The sequence below is a fragment of the Salvelinus namaycush genome, chromosome 20 (genome assembly GCF_016432855.1).
Source record: "Salvelinus namaycush isolate Seneca chromosome 20, SaNama_1.0, whole genome shotgun sequence".
Classification (NCBI taxonomy): domain Eukaryota; kingdom Metazoa; phylum Chordata; class Actinopteri; order Salmoniformes; family Salmonidae; genus Salvelinus; species Salvelinus namaycush.
Window position 1 is genome coordinate 28,796,425 of NC_052326.1, and position 17,120 is coordinate 28,813,544.

At 42.3% G+C, this 17,120-nt stretch overlaps 1 protein-coding gene across 1 annotated transcript; it reads right to left on the minus strand.

Annotated features, from left to right (window-relative positions):
- Positions 1-452: 452 nt before the first annotated feature.
- Positions 453-16,393, minus strand: LOC120065209 (MAP kinase-activated protein kinase 2-like). The gene is made up of 10 exons (XM_039016007.1): positions 15,525-16,393; positions 12,192-12,331; positions 8,907-8,971; positions 8,722-8,801; positions 8,425-8,551; positions 8,154-8,244; positions 4,032-4,156; positions 3,726-3,817; positions 3,493-3,573; positions 453-907 (listed from the first exon to the last, which is right to left on the minus strand). Exons 1-10 carry the CDS (start codon positions 15,798-15,800, stop codon positions 743-745), a joined length of 1,242 nt encoding a protein of 413 aa, XP_038871935.1. The 5' UTR covers positions 15,801-16,393; the 3' UTR covers positions 453-742.
- Between the last annotated feature and the right edge of the window lie 727 nt (positions 16,394-17,120).

Genomic DNA, 17,120 nt, shown 5'->3' on the forward strand with positions numbered 1-17,120 from the left:
CACACAATAACTTCAAACTGAAGCTGGAAAGTCTGCAAACTAGCTGCAATTCTTTTCATTTTACCTTTTATCAATTGACATTTCTTTGTATATATCCGAAAAATTATGCCAGCTGATTCATTATTTCGACTGGCTGAGAAACGCTGCCTGCCTCTCTCTCTCGTTCCGACTCCCGACTCCTACACGTTCATTACCATTGGACAGTTGGAGATCGAATTTGAATATTGAAACAATGTTGCAAATGTCGGAGAGACAGCAAGGTTTATACAAATCTCCGCTGTTGAAAATGAAATGTTAGTCTAAAGGAAATGTGACATAATGTCTAGATGCTTTTTATAGTGGAGATCAAGTTTATAACTTCCCTGCCTGGGATGATGAGACAGTGGAATGCGCAGTCAGGTGGAACATTGTAAATAGGCATTTTAACGTCATAGATTTAGCTGGTGGTAATTTGTGGAATAAACCCCGGCTGGAATGCGCTTTCAACCAATCAGCATTCAGGATTAGACACACCCGTCGTATAAAATGCAGTCGAGCACTTGAGGGAGACGTAATTACGTTTATTCAACAGAAGGGCTTTATCAGCTCCTAAGAATATTGGGGTGTTTGTATTCTGACTTTAAAAAACTGTGAGGAATTAATAAAATAAGTAATATAAACACAAGATCAGTAGCCTAGAGGTTTTAATAAAACATCCCCTCAGCCTTTCACTGGCTGTTGCAAACCGTTGCGCATCCTCCTCCTAATCCCGCACCACCTCCCCCTCCTCACTCCACTCCCTCAAACCCCCAGCAGCTGTTCTCTTGCGTCGCTTGTTGAGCAGTGGCTTATTGGACGTGTCCAGATCTTTGATCTTCACCTGGTCGTAGTCCACACGCATGGTGGACAGAGCACTGGTCATCTCCTCCTGGATCCAGACAGTACAGATACAGTGCCTTCAGAAAGTATTCATATCCTTTGACTTATTCCACATTTTGTTGTGTTACAGCCTGAATCTAAAAATGCTCACCCATCTACACACAGTACCCCATAATGACAGTGAAAAGAAAACATGTTTCTAGAAATGTGTGCAAATTTCGTGAAAAATAAATACAGAAATATCTAATTTACATACAATAACAGTAAAAAGTTTAGACACACCTACTCATTCAAGGGTTTTTCTTCATTTTTACTATTTTCTACATTGTAAAATAATAGTGAAAACATCAAACTATGAAATAACACATATGGAATCATGTAGTAACCAAAAAAGTGTTAAACAAAACAAAATATATGTTATATTTGAGATTCTTTGAAGTTTCCACCCTTTGCCTTGATGACAGCTTTGCACACTCTTGTCATTCTCTCAACCAGCTTCATGAGGTAGTGCATTTCAATTAACAGGTGTGCCTTGTTAAAAGTTAATTTGTGGAATTTCTTTCCTTCTTAATGCGTTTGAGCCAATCAGTTGTGCTGTGACAAGGTAGGGTTGGTAAACAGAAGATAGCCCTATTTGGTAAAAGACCAAGTCCATATTATGTCAAGAACAGCTCAAATAAGCTAAGAGAAATGACAGTCCATCATTACTTTAAGACCTAAAGGTCAGTCAATCTGGAAAATTTCAAGAGCTTTGGAAGTTTCTTTAAGTGTAGTCGCAAAAACCATCAAGCTATGATGAAACTGGCTCTCATGAGGACCGCCACAGGAAGGACGACCCAGTTTCACCTCTGCTGGAGAGGATAAGTTCATTAGAGTTACCAGCCTCAGAAATTGCAGGCCAAATAAATGCTTCATAATTCAAGTAACAGACAAATCTCAACATCAACTGTTCAGAGGAGACTGCGTGAATCAGGCCTTCATGGTCAAATTGCTGAAAAGAAACCACTACTAAAGGACACCAATAAGAAGAAGCGACTTGCTTGGGCCAAGAAACACCAGCAACGGACAGTAGACCGGTAGAAATCTGTCCTTTGGTCTGATGAGTCCAAATTTGAGATTTTTCGTTCCAATTGCCGTGAACTTTTGTGTCCAAACGTTTGACTGAGTAAGTATTCACACCCCTGAGTCAATACTTTGTAGAAGCACCTTTGCCAGGGATTACAGCTTTAAAGGGACATTTCTAAATGAAAAAGGTAGAGGAAAATAAGTAGGCAATTAGTAGGCAATTTTCCTTTAAGTCGTCTTGGGTATGTCTATCAATTTAACACATCTGGATTTGGGGATTTTCTCCCATTCTTCCTTGCAGATTTTCTCACGCTCTGTTAAGTTAGATAGAGAGCGGCAAACAGCAATATTCAAGTCTTTCCACAGATTTTCAATGGGATTCAAGTCTGGGCTTTGGCTGGGCCATTCAAGGACTTTCACATTCTTGTTCTGAAGCCAATGTTGCTTTGGCTGTATGTTTGGGGTCATTGTCCTGTTGGAATGTAAATCTTCGCCCCAGTCTAAGATCATTTGCATTATGAAGCAGGTTCTCATCAAGGATTTGGCTGAACTTGGCTCCATTCATTGTTCCCTCTATCATTACCTTTCTCTCAGTCCCTGCCGCTGAAAAGCATCCCCACAGCATGATGCTGCCACCACCATAGCCTAGGCGTGCTGTCATGTTCCTTTTTCTCAGGAGTTGCTTCCGTCTGGCTACTCTCCCATAAATCACAGATTGGTGAAGTGCTCTAGAGACTGATGTCCTTCTGGCAGGTTCTCCCATCTCAGTCAAGGGCTTCTGTAGTTCTGTCAGAGTGGTCATTGGGTTCTTGATCACCTCCTTTACCGAGGTCCTTCTTGCCTGGTTACTCAGTTTGGTCAGACAGCTAGCTCTAGGCAGAGCCTGGGTAGTTCCAAACTTTTTCAATTTGCCAATGATGGAGATCAGAAACATTCAACAAATGTTTTATACCCTTCCCCAGATATATGCCTCATCACAATCTCGGAGATCTACGGACAGTTCCACGGACTTCATAATATTGTTTCTACTCTGACATGCAGTGTCAACTGCGGAACCTTATATAGACAGGTGGGTTTCTTTCTAAATCATGTCCAAACAATTGAATTAGCCACAGGTGGACTCCAATCAAGTTGTAGTGACATCTCAAGGGTGATCAAAGGAAATTGGATGCACCAGAGCTCAATTTGGAGTGTCATAGAAAAGATGTGTGAATACTTATTGTCAATTAGATATTTCTTTATTTCATTTTCAATATATTTGCCACATATTCCTAAAAACATGTTTTCACTTTGTCATTATGGGGTATTGTGTGTAGATGGGTGAGAAAAATATTTAATCCAGTTTGAATTCAGGCAGCAACACAACAACATTATTTACATTTGGAATAAATCAAGGGGTATGATCATTTTCCACAGGCACTGTAGATAGTTGCAATATGGGTTTTACAAATTTACTGTTTAACACCATCTAGTGGCTTCTTAGTGTTAGTGTTAGATTAAACTGGGCCATTGATATGCAGTGTTTTTCATACCACGGAGTGTCAGTGTTTGACAGCTCTCTAGACTCACCTTGACATCGTCCCACAGTTCTCTGTCCTCTGTCAGAACACGGGATGTGTGCAGAGGAGTCGGAGGAACCACCATCGACTGCTTTAATGTCAACAAACACACACACACACACACACACACACACACACACACACACACACACACACACACACACACACACACACACACACACACACAGTCTCATATTATCAACCGCACTCAGACAGTGTTCTCAGACATGCAGTAAGCAGCACCCTCCCATTGATCCCGGGGTGGTTCATGAACTGCCCGATGGTCATCCTCTCGTTTGGGTCTGTCTTCAGCAGCTGGTTGATCAGCTGTTTGGCTACAGAGGGTATGGTCATAGGTCAACAAGCATATCAAATAAAACATGAACATCAGGTAAACTAGACAAGATGTTTGTCAAAGGACCTACAAATCACAACCGTAGACGAATCCGTCCAAAATATTTTGTAATTAGCAGAACATAGTTTGTATTGCAGTGAAGCCTCTAGTATAGACCATTCAACCCCACAGTATTCAATTGTCTCTAGTCTGACCTTCCTCCGACACTTTGGCCCACTCAGGGTTAGGGAAGTTGTACTGGCCCATCCTGATCCTCTGCTTCATCCCTGGAGAGATGGCCTGGCCCGTGTTCGAGTAGAACGGAGGGAATCCACACAGCCTGGGGATACAGCACACACTTTACTCATTCAACAGTCATTCAACAGTCATTCAACAGCAATATAACAGCAATTTAACAGTCCTTTAACAGTCCTTTAACAGTTATTTAACTGTCATTTAACAGTCCTTTAACGGTTATTTAACGGTCCTTTAACGGACCTTTAACAGTCCTTTAACACTCATTTAACACTCATTTAACGGCCCTTTAACAGGCCTTTAACACTCATTCAACAGTAATTTAACCGTCCTTTAACAATCAATTAACAATCATTCATACTAAATACAAGGAGGGAGAGAAGGAGAGGTAGAAAGCAAGTAGTGGACCATGAGGAACCGAGTGTTGAAAGAGAGGGAGAGGAGAACCAGGAAGTGCAGAGAAGGGAGAGTAGGAATGAGGCCCAGGAGGGAACAGTAGGGAGAGTGAGAGTGGGCCTCACTCTTCCGGCGCCGACCGAGATGGCCGCCTCGCTTCGCGTTCCTTGGAAAATATGCAGTATTTTGTTTTTTTATGTGTTATTCCTTACATTGGTACCTCAGGTAATCTTAGGTTTCATTACATACAGTCGAGAGGAATTACTGAATATAAGAGCAACGTCAACTCACCATCGTTCCAACCAGGAATATGACTTTCCCGAAACGGATCCAGTGTTTTGCCTTCCACCCAATACAATGGATCTGATCCCAGCCGGCGACCCTATGCGACGCCGTAAAAGGGGCAAACGTAGCGGTCTCCTGGTCAGGCTTCGGAGACGGGCACATCGCGCTCCACTCCCTAGCATACTACTCGCCAATGTCCAGTCTCTTGACAATAAGGTTGATGAAATCCGAGCAAGGGTAACATTCCAGAGAGACATCAGAGATTGTAACGTTCTCTGCTTCACGGAAACATGGCTAACTCAAGAGACGCTAACGGAGTCGGTGCAGCCAGCTGGTTTCTTCACGCATCGCGCCGACAGAAACATACATCTTTCTGGTAAGAAGAGGGGCGGGGGTGTATGCCTTATGATTAACGAGACGTGGTGTGATCATAACAACATACAGGAACTCAAGTCATTCTGTTCACCTGATCTAGAACTCCTCACAATCAAATGTCGACCGCATTATCTACCAAGGGAATTCTCTTCGATTATAATCACAGCCGTATATATTCCCCCCCAAGCAGACACATCGATGGCCCTGAACGAACTTTATCTGACTCTTTGTAAACTGGAAACCACACACCCTGAGGCTGCATTCATCGTAGCTGGGGATTTTAACAAGGCTAATCTGAAAACAAAACTCCCTAAATTCTATCAGCATATCGATTGTGCTACCAGGGCTGGTAAAACCTTGGATCATTGTTATACTAACTTCCGCGACGCATATAAGGCCCTCCCCCGCCCTCCTTTCGGAAAAGCTGACCACGACTCCATTTTGTTGCTTCCAGCCTACAAACAGAAACTAAAACAACAAGCTCCCTCGCTCAGGTCTGTTCAACGCTGGTCCGACCAATCTGATTCCACGCTTCAAGACTGCTTCGATCACGCGGATTGGAATATGTTCCGCATTGCGTCCAACAACAACATTGACGAATATGCTGATTCGGTGAGCGAGTTCATTAGAAAGTGCATTGACGATGTCGTACCCACAGCAACGATTAAAACATTCCCAAACCAGAAACCGTGGATTGACGGCAGCATTCGGGTGAAACTGAAAGCGCGAACCACTGCTTTTAACCAGGGCAAGGTGACCGGAAACATGACCGAATACAAACAGTGTAGCTATTCTCTCCGCAAGGCAATCAAACAAGCTAAGTCCCAGTACAGAGACAAAATAGAGTCGCAATTCAACAGCTCAGACACAAGAGGTATGTGGCAGGGTCTACAGTCAATCACGGATTACAAAAAGAAAACCAGCCCCGTCGCGGACCAGGATGTCTTGCTCCCAGACAGGCTTAATAACTTTTTTGCTCGCTTTGAGGACAATACAGTGCCACTGACACGGCCCGCTACCAAAACCTGCGGGCTCTCCTTCACTGCAGCCGAGGTGAGTAAAACATTTAAACGTGTTAACCCTCGCAAGGCTGCAGGCCCAGACGGCATTCCCAGCCGCGTCCTCAGAGCATGCGCAGACCAGCTGGCTGGTGTGTTTACGGACATATTCAATCAATCCTTATCCCAGTCTGCTGTTCCCACATGCTTCAAGAGGGCAACCATTGTTCCTGTTCCCAAGAAAGTTAAGGTAACTGAGCTAAACGACTACCGCCCCGTAGCACTCACTTCCGTCATCATGAAGTGCTTTGAGAGACTAGTCAAGGACCATATCACCTCCACCCTACCGGACACCCTAGACCCACTCCAATTTGCTTACCGACCCAATAGGTCCACAGACGACGCAATCGCAACCACACTGCACACTGCCCTAACCCATCTGGACAAGAGGAATACCTATGTGAGAATGCTGTTCATCGACTACAGCTCAGCATTTAACACCATAGTACCCTCCAAACTCGTCATCAAGCTCGAGACCCTGGGTCTCGACCCCGCCCTGTGCAACTGGGTCCTGGACTTCCTGACGGGCCGCCCCCAGGTGGTGAGGGTAGGTAACAACATCTCCACCCCGCTGATCCTCAACACTGGGGCCCCACAAGGGTGCGTTCTGAGCCCTCTCCTGTACTCCCTGTTCACCCACGACTGCGTGGCCATGCACGCCTCCAACTCAATCATCAAGTTTGCGGATGACACTACAGTGGTAGGCTTGATTACCAACAACGACGAGACGGCCTACAGGGAGGAGGTGAGGGCCCTCGGAGTGTGGTGTCAGGAAAATAACCTCACACTCAACGTCAACAAAACAAAGGAGATGATTGTGGACTTCAGGAAACAGCAGAGAGAGCACCCCCCTATCCACATCGACGGGTCAGTAGTGGAGAAGGTGGAAAGTTTTAAGTTCATCGGTGTACACATCACGGACAAACTGAATTGGTCCACCCACACAGACAGCGTTGTGAAGAAGGCGCAGCAGCGCCTCTTCAACCTCAGGAGGCTGAAGAAATTCGGCTTGTCACCAAAAGCACTCACAAACTTCTACAGATGCACAATCGAGAGCATCCTGTCGGGCTGTATCACCGCCTGGTACGGCAACTGCTCCGCCCACAACCGTAAGGCTCTCCAGAGGGTAGTGAGGTCTGCACAACGCATCACCGGGGGCAAACTACCTGCCCTCCAGGACACCTACACCACCCGATGTCACAGGAAGGCCATAAAGATCATCAAGGACAACAACCACCCAAGCCACTGCCTGTTCACCCCGCTATCATCCAGAAGGCGAGGTCAGTACAGGTGCATCAAAGCAGGGACCGAGAGACTGAAAAACAGCTTCTATCTCAAGGCCATCAGACTGTTAAACAGCCACCACTAACATTTAGCGGCCGCTGCCAACATACTGACTCAACTCCAGCCACTTTAATAATGGGAATTGATGGAAATTATGTAAAAATGTACCACTAGCCACTTTAAACAATGCCACTTAATATAATGTTTACATACCCTACATTACTCATCTCATATGTATATGTATATACTGTACTCTATATCATCTACTGCATCTTGCCATCTTTATGTAATACATGTATCACTAGCCACTGTAAACTATGCCACTTTATGTTTACATACCCTACATTACTCATCTCATATGTATATACTGTACTCTATACCATCTACTGCATCTTGCCTATGCCGTTCTGTACCATCACTCATTTATATATCTTTATGTACATATTCTTTATCCCTTTACACTTGTGTGTATAAGGTAGGAGTTGTGGAATTGTTAGGTTAGATTACTTGTTGGTTATTACTGCATTGTCGGAACTAGAAGCACAAGCATTTCGCTACACTCGCATTAACATCTGCTAACCATGTGTATGTGACAAATAACATTTGATTTGATTTGATTTGAGTGAATAAGAAGCCTGTGACTTGATTCTCTCACACTTACTCTCACACTTATAGCACAAAGACACACTAGGTACTCCCAGGATGTACATGATCACGCCCAGAGACCACATGTCACATGACTTGTCATACTTCTCTGGCCCGAGCACCTCGGGGGCTGATGGACAGACAGACAGACACAAATAGAGACCAAGAGACAACTAGTCAGGCAGACAGACAGGCAGAGACAGGGACAATATGTGGGGAAAAGTCAACCATAAAACGTTATAGCCTACACACCATTCACATCTGGATAGTATACTACACTACTACTGGTGTAACTGACCCAACCACTCACCAACATAGTAAGGGGTGTAACAGGGTGTCTGGAGGGAGTTGTGGAGGGTGGTCTCCTTGGCAAAGCCAAAGTCAGTCAGTTTCAGAACACCATTGCTCTCCTTGGTGGTGTAGAGCAGATTTTCAGGCTGTTGTGTGTTTATGTCCGTGTGGAGGGAGGTGTAAAAAAGACGAAAGCAATAAGTTCATCATCACTAAAACCACCAGTGGTAAAGACACCTGTCAGCGAGTGTCAGATGAAAGAGATACAGGGGTGTACATGTCTGTGAGTGATGTGTGTCTAGGAGTATAGTCCCACCTTGACATCTCTGTGAGCTATGTCCATGTGGTGGAGGTACTCGATGGCCGTACCTATGTCCCTCATGATCTCTGAAGCCTCTGACTAAAAGCCATGACATAAATCTGATGAACATAGAGCATACGGGTCACTGTAAATCACAGAGCACTGTAAATGACACAACACAGTTCTCCGTCATAACTCACCTCTCTCTGTGAAAGCCTGGTCCCCTTTGGCCTGAATGTGACTGAACAGCTCCCCTCCCTCCATACTGAGACAGGAAGTAAAACAAGAGACACAGTTCAGAGCTTCTTAACTTCTTATGGCTGAAGGGGCAGTATTGAGTAGCTTGGATGAAAGGTGCCCATATCAAACGGCCTGCTCCTCAGTCATAGTTGCTAATATTTGCATATTATTAGTATTATTGGATAGAAAACACTCTAAAGTTTCTAAAACTGTTTGAATTATGTCTGTGAGATTAACAGAACTCATATTGGCAGGCAAAATCCTGAGTTGAAATCAAAACAGGAAGTCAGAAATCTGAGCTTGTATGTATTCACCAGAGTCCCCAATGAAATCCCCTTGAGATATGAATGATTGTGCACTGCCTAGGGGTTCCACTAGATGTCAACCATCAATAGAAATTATAATGAGACTTCTATAATGTTGTGGGAGAGAATGATAGCAGAATCAGTCAGGTGTCCATCAAGCAGCCATTTTCTGATCATGCTTTTTCCTCATGGAAGTCACTTAAGTTCCATTGCTCACGAAGACAAGAAAGAATACTCCGGTTGGAACTTTATTGAAGCTATATGTTAAAAACATCCTAATGATTGATTCTGTACTTAGTTTGAAATGATTCTTCGACCGGTAATATCACTTTTTGAAGTTTTTGTCCGATATAACGCTGACCAGAATTAGCGTTTGGATATGTAAACCAGACGCGCTAACAAAAGAAGGTATTTGGACAAAAATAACGGATTTTTTCGAACAAAACAAACATTTATTGTGGACCTGGGATTCCCGGTGTGCTTTCTGATGTAGATCATCAAAGGTAAGGGAATATTTATCATATATTTTCTTGTTTATGTTGACGCCATCTTTGCGGCTGTGGTGTTTTACTTTTGAGCGCCGTCTCAGATTATAGCGTGGGTTTCTTTTTCCGTAAAGTATTTTTGTAATCTGACACAGCGGTTGCATTAACTTTTTATGGCTGCAGGGGCAGTATTGAGTAGCTCTGATTAAAGGTGCCCATTTCAAACGGCCTCGTACTCAATTCTTGCTCGTACAATATGCATATTATTATTATTATTGGATAGAAAACACTCTCTAGTTTCTAAAACCGTTTGAATTATATCTGTGAGTCAAACAGAACTCATTTGGCACAAACTTCCTGACCAGGAAGTGGAAAGTCTGAAATCGATGCTCTGTTCTACTTCCTGCCTATACATGGGCATGATACGTAAGAGTATACGTGCACTTCATAGACCTTCCCCTGGATGTCAAGAGGCTGTGAGAGAAGAAATTTCGTGTTTATCTTGGTCTGAATTGGAATACAAGCTCTTTGTATGACGTGTCCCTCATTTCCGGTACTCTTGGGAGCGCGAGGTGGACAGTGGGATTGCCTTCTGTTTAGCTGCCGTTATGGACGACTACTATCTCCGGCTCTGATTTTATTTGATACATGTGACCATATCATCGTAAAGTATGTTTTTTCAATATAGTTTAATCAGATTATTGAAATTTTTTCGGGAGTTTTGCCGTGTTCCGTTCTCTGACTTTGTTGCCGATGGAGAGATCCGTGCCACTTGGCTAGTCCGCGTGCTAAATGTAGAGGGAAAGTTGCCGTTCTAAATCCAAACAACGACTGTTCTGGACAAAGGACACCTTGTCCAACATTCTGATGGAAGATCAGCAAAAGTAAGAAACATTTTATGATGCTATTTCATATATCTGTCGTAGATGTGAACTAGTCGTCGGCGCCCAAGTGTTTCTGGCTATTGTGCTAAGCTAATATAACGCTACATTTTGTTTTCGCTGTAAAACACTTAATAAATCGGAAATATTGGCTGGAATCACAAGATGCCTGTCTTTCATTTGCTGTACACTATGTATTTTTCAGAAATGTTTTATGATGAGTAATTAGGTATTTGACGTTGGTGTCTGTAAGTTTTATGGCTGCTTTCGGTGCAATTTCTGATTGTAGCTGCAATGTAAACTATGATTTATACCTGAAATATGCACATTTTTCTAACAAAACATATGCTATACAATAAATATGTTATCAGACTGTCATCTGATGAAGTTGTTTCTTGGTTAGTGGCTATTTATATCTTTATTTGGTCGAATTTGTGATAGCTACTGATGGAGTAAAAAACTGGTGGAGTAAAAAAAGTGGTGTCTTTTGCTAACGTGGTTAGCTAATAGATTTACATATTGTGTCTTCCCTGTAAAACATTTTAAAAATCGGACATGTTGGCTGGATTCACAAGATGTGTACCTTTCATATGCTGTATTGGACTTGTTAATGTGTGAAAGTTAAATATTTAAAAAATATATATTTTGAATTTCGCGCCCTGCACTTGAGCTGGCTGTTGTCATAAGTGTACCGACGTCGGGCTTGCAGCCATAAGAAGTTAAGGAGAGGTATATCTATAATTCCATGTGTATAACTTGTATTATCATCTATATTTATGAGTATTTCTGTTGAAACGATGTGGCTATGCAAAGTCACTTGATGTTTTTGCCACTAGTGAATCTAGTCGCCTCAATGTAAACTTCATATAAATATGAATTTAATCAAACAAAACATGCATGTATTGTGTAACATGAAGTCCTATGAGTGTCATCTGATGAAAATAATCGAAGGTTAGTGATTAATTTTATCTCTATTCTGGTTTTTGTGAAGCTATCTTTAGCTGGAAAAAATGGCTGTGATTATTGTGGTTTTGTGGTGACCTAACATAATCGTTTGTAGTGCTTTCGCTGAAAAGCCTATTTGAAATCGGACACTTTGGTGAGATTAACAACAAGATTACCTTTAAAATTATATAAGACACATGAATGTCTGAGGAATTTTAATTATGAGATTTCTGTTTTTTGAATTTGGCGCCCTGCACTTCGACTGGCTGTTGTCATATCGATCCCATTAACGGGACTGCAGCCATAAGAAGTTTTTAACAAGACAACAAAGCTATTCCACTAAACAAGGCAAGCATTGTCCCTTAGTAATTACTAGGCAATTACTGAGCCCAATCTACAGAGCCCAAACACAATGACCAAGGATAGCGGGAACATCATTTGATGTTTGTGTAGACTTTCATTAGGGCCAGGAGATTTTTTCTGACCACGTGACCTGACCAGGAAAAACTCCTGGCCCTAGTCATTAGTAATGTTTTTAAAGTCTAGACTGACATGCTAGATAAGCTAAGAGAGAATACATACATCATAGACAGATGCATTCTGGTTTATGTAGTCTGTGTGTTCCTTACCACTCCATGATGATAACCAGGCATTTTTCCCCCTGGTGCATGTTGTTATACAGGCTGAGGATGCGAACAATGTATGGACCCCCCGACACTCTCCAATGAAGCTCCATCTCCCGCCGCGCCTTAGGACTATCATGCAGAATCTGCAACCACAGAGGAGGTGGGGATAGAAACACAGAGAAAGAAGGGAGATAATACTGTGCAGGTTTCAGAAACATACAGTATTTACTATGACAAGGTATGATGATGGGTGCAGCTTGTATCTGTATTGGAACGTGAATGTGAATGTGCAACATGTATGTGCTGTGAGTGTGTTTTTGTGTGCATGCGTACATGTTGTCTATAGCCACTTGGAGGAATTGATCAAGAGCATAATAACAGCTTCAATCAGGTTAAAAGCCCTGTGACCAATCTTTGTCCCACAGCTCTCTCTCTCTCTCTCACCTCTCTTTCTCTCACTCACTCTAACACACACACGTACACAGTCTCTCCATACTCTCATATCAGTCATTCCATCATCCAAAATACAAACCCGAACCATTCATTCATATTACTGTTTTTGTTCAGTCAATTTGGCACATTTTTCAGATGTAAGTGGTATATTTTCTAAACTCTAAGTACAAAACTCTTAACTGAAAACAATTGTACTTCATGTTCAGAACCTTTGATTTTGCATTCATTGGGGTTTCACACATCTTTCATCCCTGAGTCATTCATGCAAAATCTAAGTTTTCCATAAAATACATTTAGTTTAGTCACCAATACATCAGATATTGATACTCACCATTTTGTCATTTTAACTACCATTTAATCCAATAGCAAAAAAATGTATATATATACATTTCAAAACTGTTCTTTTTGAAGTGCTGAATAGAAAGAATAGTAGATGGTAAATATCATTTTTCATACAGCATTTGATAATACTGTAACTTGACAAGCACATTATTTTTTATAATGTGTATCCAATTGCAGTTTGTGGGCATTTTGAGAAGTATGTCATTCTTACAGTTTCATTATCCTTATAGAGCACAAATGTAAGACAAATCATAAGAAATAGGGGTATTTTAAAGCAGTTGGCTATTGTAAAAAAAGGAGCACGGTGTTGTATGCCATTCCTGCCCCATGCAACATTGAAAAAGATCACCTTTTCTACGTGACTTGTTAACTGATACAGTATCGCCTCTCCCGTCTCTCTGCTTGAAATCTATCGGCTTACATTGTATAACAGAAATTCAGATAACGAGTGGAATATATTGTTATATATTATTATTTCTTTTTTTATTTAACCTTTATTTAACTACGCAAGTCAGTTAAGAAGAAATTCTTATTTACAATGACGGCCTACCGTGGCCAAACCCGAACCCGGACTACGCTGGGCCAATTGTGCGCCGCCCGATGGGACTCCCAATCACGGCCGGTTGTGATACAGCCTGTAATCAAACCAGGGTTTGTAGTGATGCCTCTAGCACTGAGATGCATTGCCTTAGACCGCTGCACCACTCGGGAGCCTAGTACAATCCAGGCATTTCAGCAGTGCATTGTACACTACACTACAGTATAATTCCAAATGGTGGCACATACCGAGCCGGATGAAGAAATCATAGGTCCCATAGGTATTTGTTGTACTCAGTCAATTGAAAATGTGCTTGGAATTTTGAAACATGAGCCATTTGATGATCTGTTTAGATTTTTTATTTAGATTCTGTTTAGATTTTTGTGCTTAGAGTTTTTAATATGTACCACATACTTAAAATTGCACCAAAGTGATTGAAAAAAAATGTAATTTGCTTTGCAGGAGGATTCCCTGCAGAACTTTAAGAATGCATGCTGCATTTTATGAGTGCATTCAAAATGTACCAGTAATAACAACCTTGCAAAGGGATTGGATGTGAGGTTGGGAGGGATCCCATATCCCCAGACACCACAGTCAGAGAAACTAGCCTCTCCTCTGTTTATGACAGGAACTAGTGCATTGTGGGACAGGAAGGAGAGGGCAGGTTGAGATTAAACTGTTTATAGAGGAGGAACCTAATACTCAGCCTAAACATTGTTCATAACACAAACACTGACAGAACAGAACATAAGCATGTATTCACAGTGGTTTCAGTGGTTGACCTTCAAAGAATGGAAGTAAACACTCAACAGTTAATCAGACCACAGAACCCCGTGTCCAGAAGGATAGATAGAGCATAGAGTGCATGCCAAGGCAGAACTTAACGACAGGGATGGACAGTTTTGGTCACATTATATGCAGGCTATTGTTCCAGCCCAGTACAAACACACCAGGTTTAACTAATAGCAATGTAAACTGAAGGCCTTCATGAGTTGAATCAGGTATGTCAGAACATGGCTGAAACAAAAGTCTGCACACTGTGGTCCCTGTTGCCCATCCCTAATTTAGGACCTCACCAGAGTAAATCCTCCTAGATGGAACATAGAATCAGTCCAGACAGAGCATGGCAATGTCCATACAAAATTACATTGACCACAGGCACTAACAAAAAACCCTCTGCATAAGACCTGGTCCCAGACAGCACATCCCTGTCTCTCCCCAGATTAATCCACTATCTCTATGTGCAGGAGTAATCTAGTTAGTTTAAAGGGCAGCACTGTTGACGCCTGTGGCTCCTCTCCAAACCGGCTCACAGAGAGACAGTTTCATCTGCCCTGATCTATTGGTGTTATCAATGCTTAAGTGGACCTCTTTAAAAGAGAAAGGCAACTTCGTCTTGTTTGTTGGTACAGTAAATATATCAGCGGGAGGAAGAAGGGGAGACTCAGGTGACAGTAACTTCCCTGCACGAATGTCAACTTCTGCACATCAGACACTGTATACTGCATGCATGTGCACTGATGCCCACGTATGTACTGTAAATTATTGGGGATGTGGCTGGCAATCATATGTTTTTAGCATTATATCCAAGGTGGGCGTATGTCCTTCATACAACTCCAACGCAAATCAGACAAAGGACGTGATTCCATTGGTACTAGCAAACCAATAAGAAAGATGCAAGAGACTGAGGAGACTGTCTGAGATGGAAGAATAGTGAATAATTAATTACTATTCTCCCCCTTATCATCACCACTGCAAATACATTATCATGTGTCCTGTCATTTACATCAGTGGGCAAGGAAAGAAAGCAAGCAAGACCTAAAATACATGGTTCCACTTGGGTCTGATGACTGATGGTCTCTCTCTCTCTCTCTCTCTCACACACACACACACACACACACACACACACACACACACACACACACACACACACACACACACACACACACACACACACACACACACACACACACACACACACACACACACACACACACACACACCTTGAGCGCACATTTATCCCCTGTCTTCTTGCAGTAGCATTCCAGCACTTTCCCGTTGATACCCAGTCCTAGTACTTGAGTTGTTATTTTGTAGTCCTCTGTGACTGCGTTGCGTTTGAACTCCAGTTGGGAATGAGCGGGCAGTTGGAAGAGTGTGGGACCGCTTAGGGTGTCATTGCCTGGGATGTGTGGTCCGCTGCCACCAGTCGTCCCCTGGAGCTGAGGGTCGGATTGGTTCACCGACTGCTTCTCCTTCCCATTACCATTATGTAGCATGATGTGTCTCTTGCCGTTCAAGTCCCCCTCCGTGCTCTCCAGGGGAACAGAGAGAGAGCGCAAGAAGAGGCAGTGGTGTCCTGGGGATATGTCACTTTTCCCCTCCCTCTCCAATGTCCGGCCGCAGGGTCACTGAACCCCTCCCTCTCTCTGAGACTCAGTTATATATTATTCAGAGACCGTTGTCGATTTTACTTTAGAATATGGCGCAAAAATAGGCTAACTAATCCCCAATTATTTTATTTCTTTCGAGGAGTAGCTACTCTATAATAATATTGGCACATTGACAGAATAATACGTTTTCAGATTGTATATCTAGAATAGTTCAATTAAGCATTTTGAACGTCACTATGAAGGACATTCTAATTTGTGGTATAGTTTACAATTGATTATGTAAAATATGATGTTGTATCTCAATAAATGGAACACAGGTCATTGTACCCCAGCAAATAAATTTGTACCGCATGTCCAGTTTGGTTGATCAAAATGCCAAGAACATTTCCTGCAAAACCATAGGCCAAATAAAACCAGGATAACAGTCCTTATTCTCTCCGTTATTCTCCTCTCCTGTACCCTCGTCTGGGTCTACGCCAAAGTCCCCTACGTCAGCGCAGCACGGCTCAAATTCATTCTCACTGCGTTTATCTTTAAGGAGCCACCACGCGTAAAGAAGGCACTGCCAGTTTATAGCAGAGAGGAAGAGGCGAAGCGAGAGTTTTCACTCTCGCCAAAATCTGTCCGAAATAAACCCAATAGTTACAATGAGCTTATTTTGGATGTAAACTTGTCGCCTGTCTTCCCGCCTTTGGGACAACTACTCCCATTGTTAGGGCGGATACATTAGTGTCTCGTCATTATTTACAGATCTCTGTTCATAGGAACTCGTCATGCATTACGAACCAATCACTAACATCCAATTCTTATCCTTACACTTGAAACAAAAAGTTGAAAAGGACAAAAATGCTAGTCAGTCAGTGTTAGTCTTTATTACCTTCACATACAAAATAATAGCCCAGTGACCATATTCCATATTCCAACATCAAAAAAGTATTTGAACTACCCTATGCAAGTACAATATTATATCTGGTACTTTAAAGTGCTATTACTGGTGCTTTAAAGTGTGATTACTGGTGCTTTAAAGTGATATTACTGGTGCTTTAAAGTGTGATTACTGGTGCTTTAAAGTGATATTACTGGTGCTTTAAAGTGCTATTACTGGTGCTTTAAAGTGTGATTACTGGTGCTTTAAAGTGTGATATTACTGTTGCTTTAAAGTGTGATTACTGGTGCTTTAAAGTGATATTACTGGTGCCTTAAAGT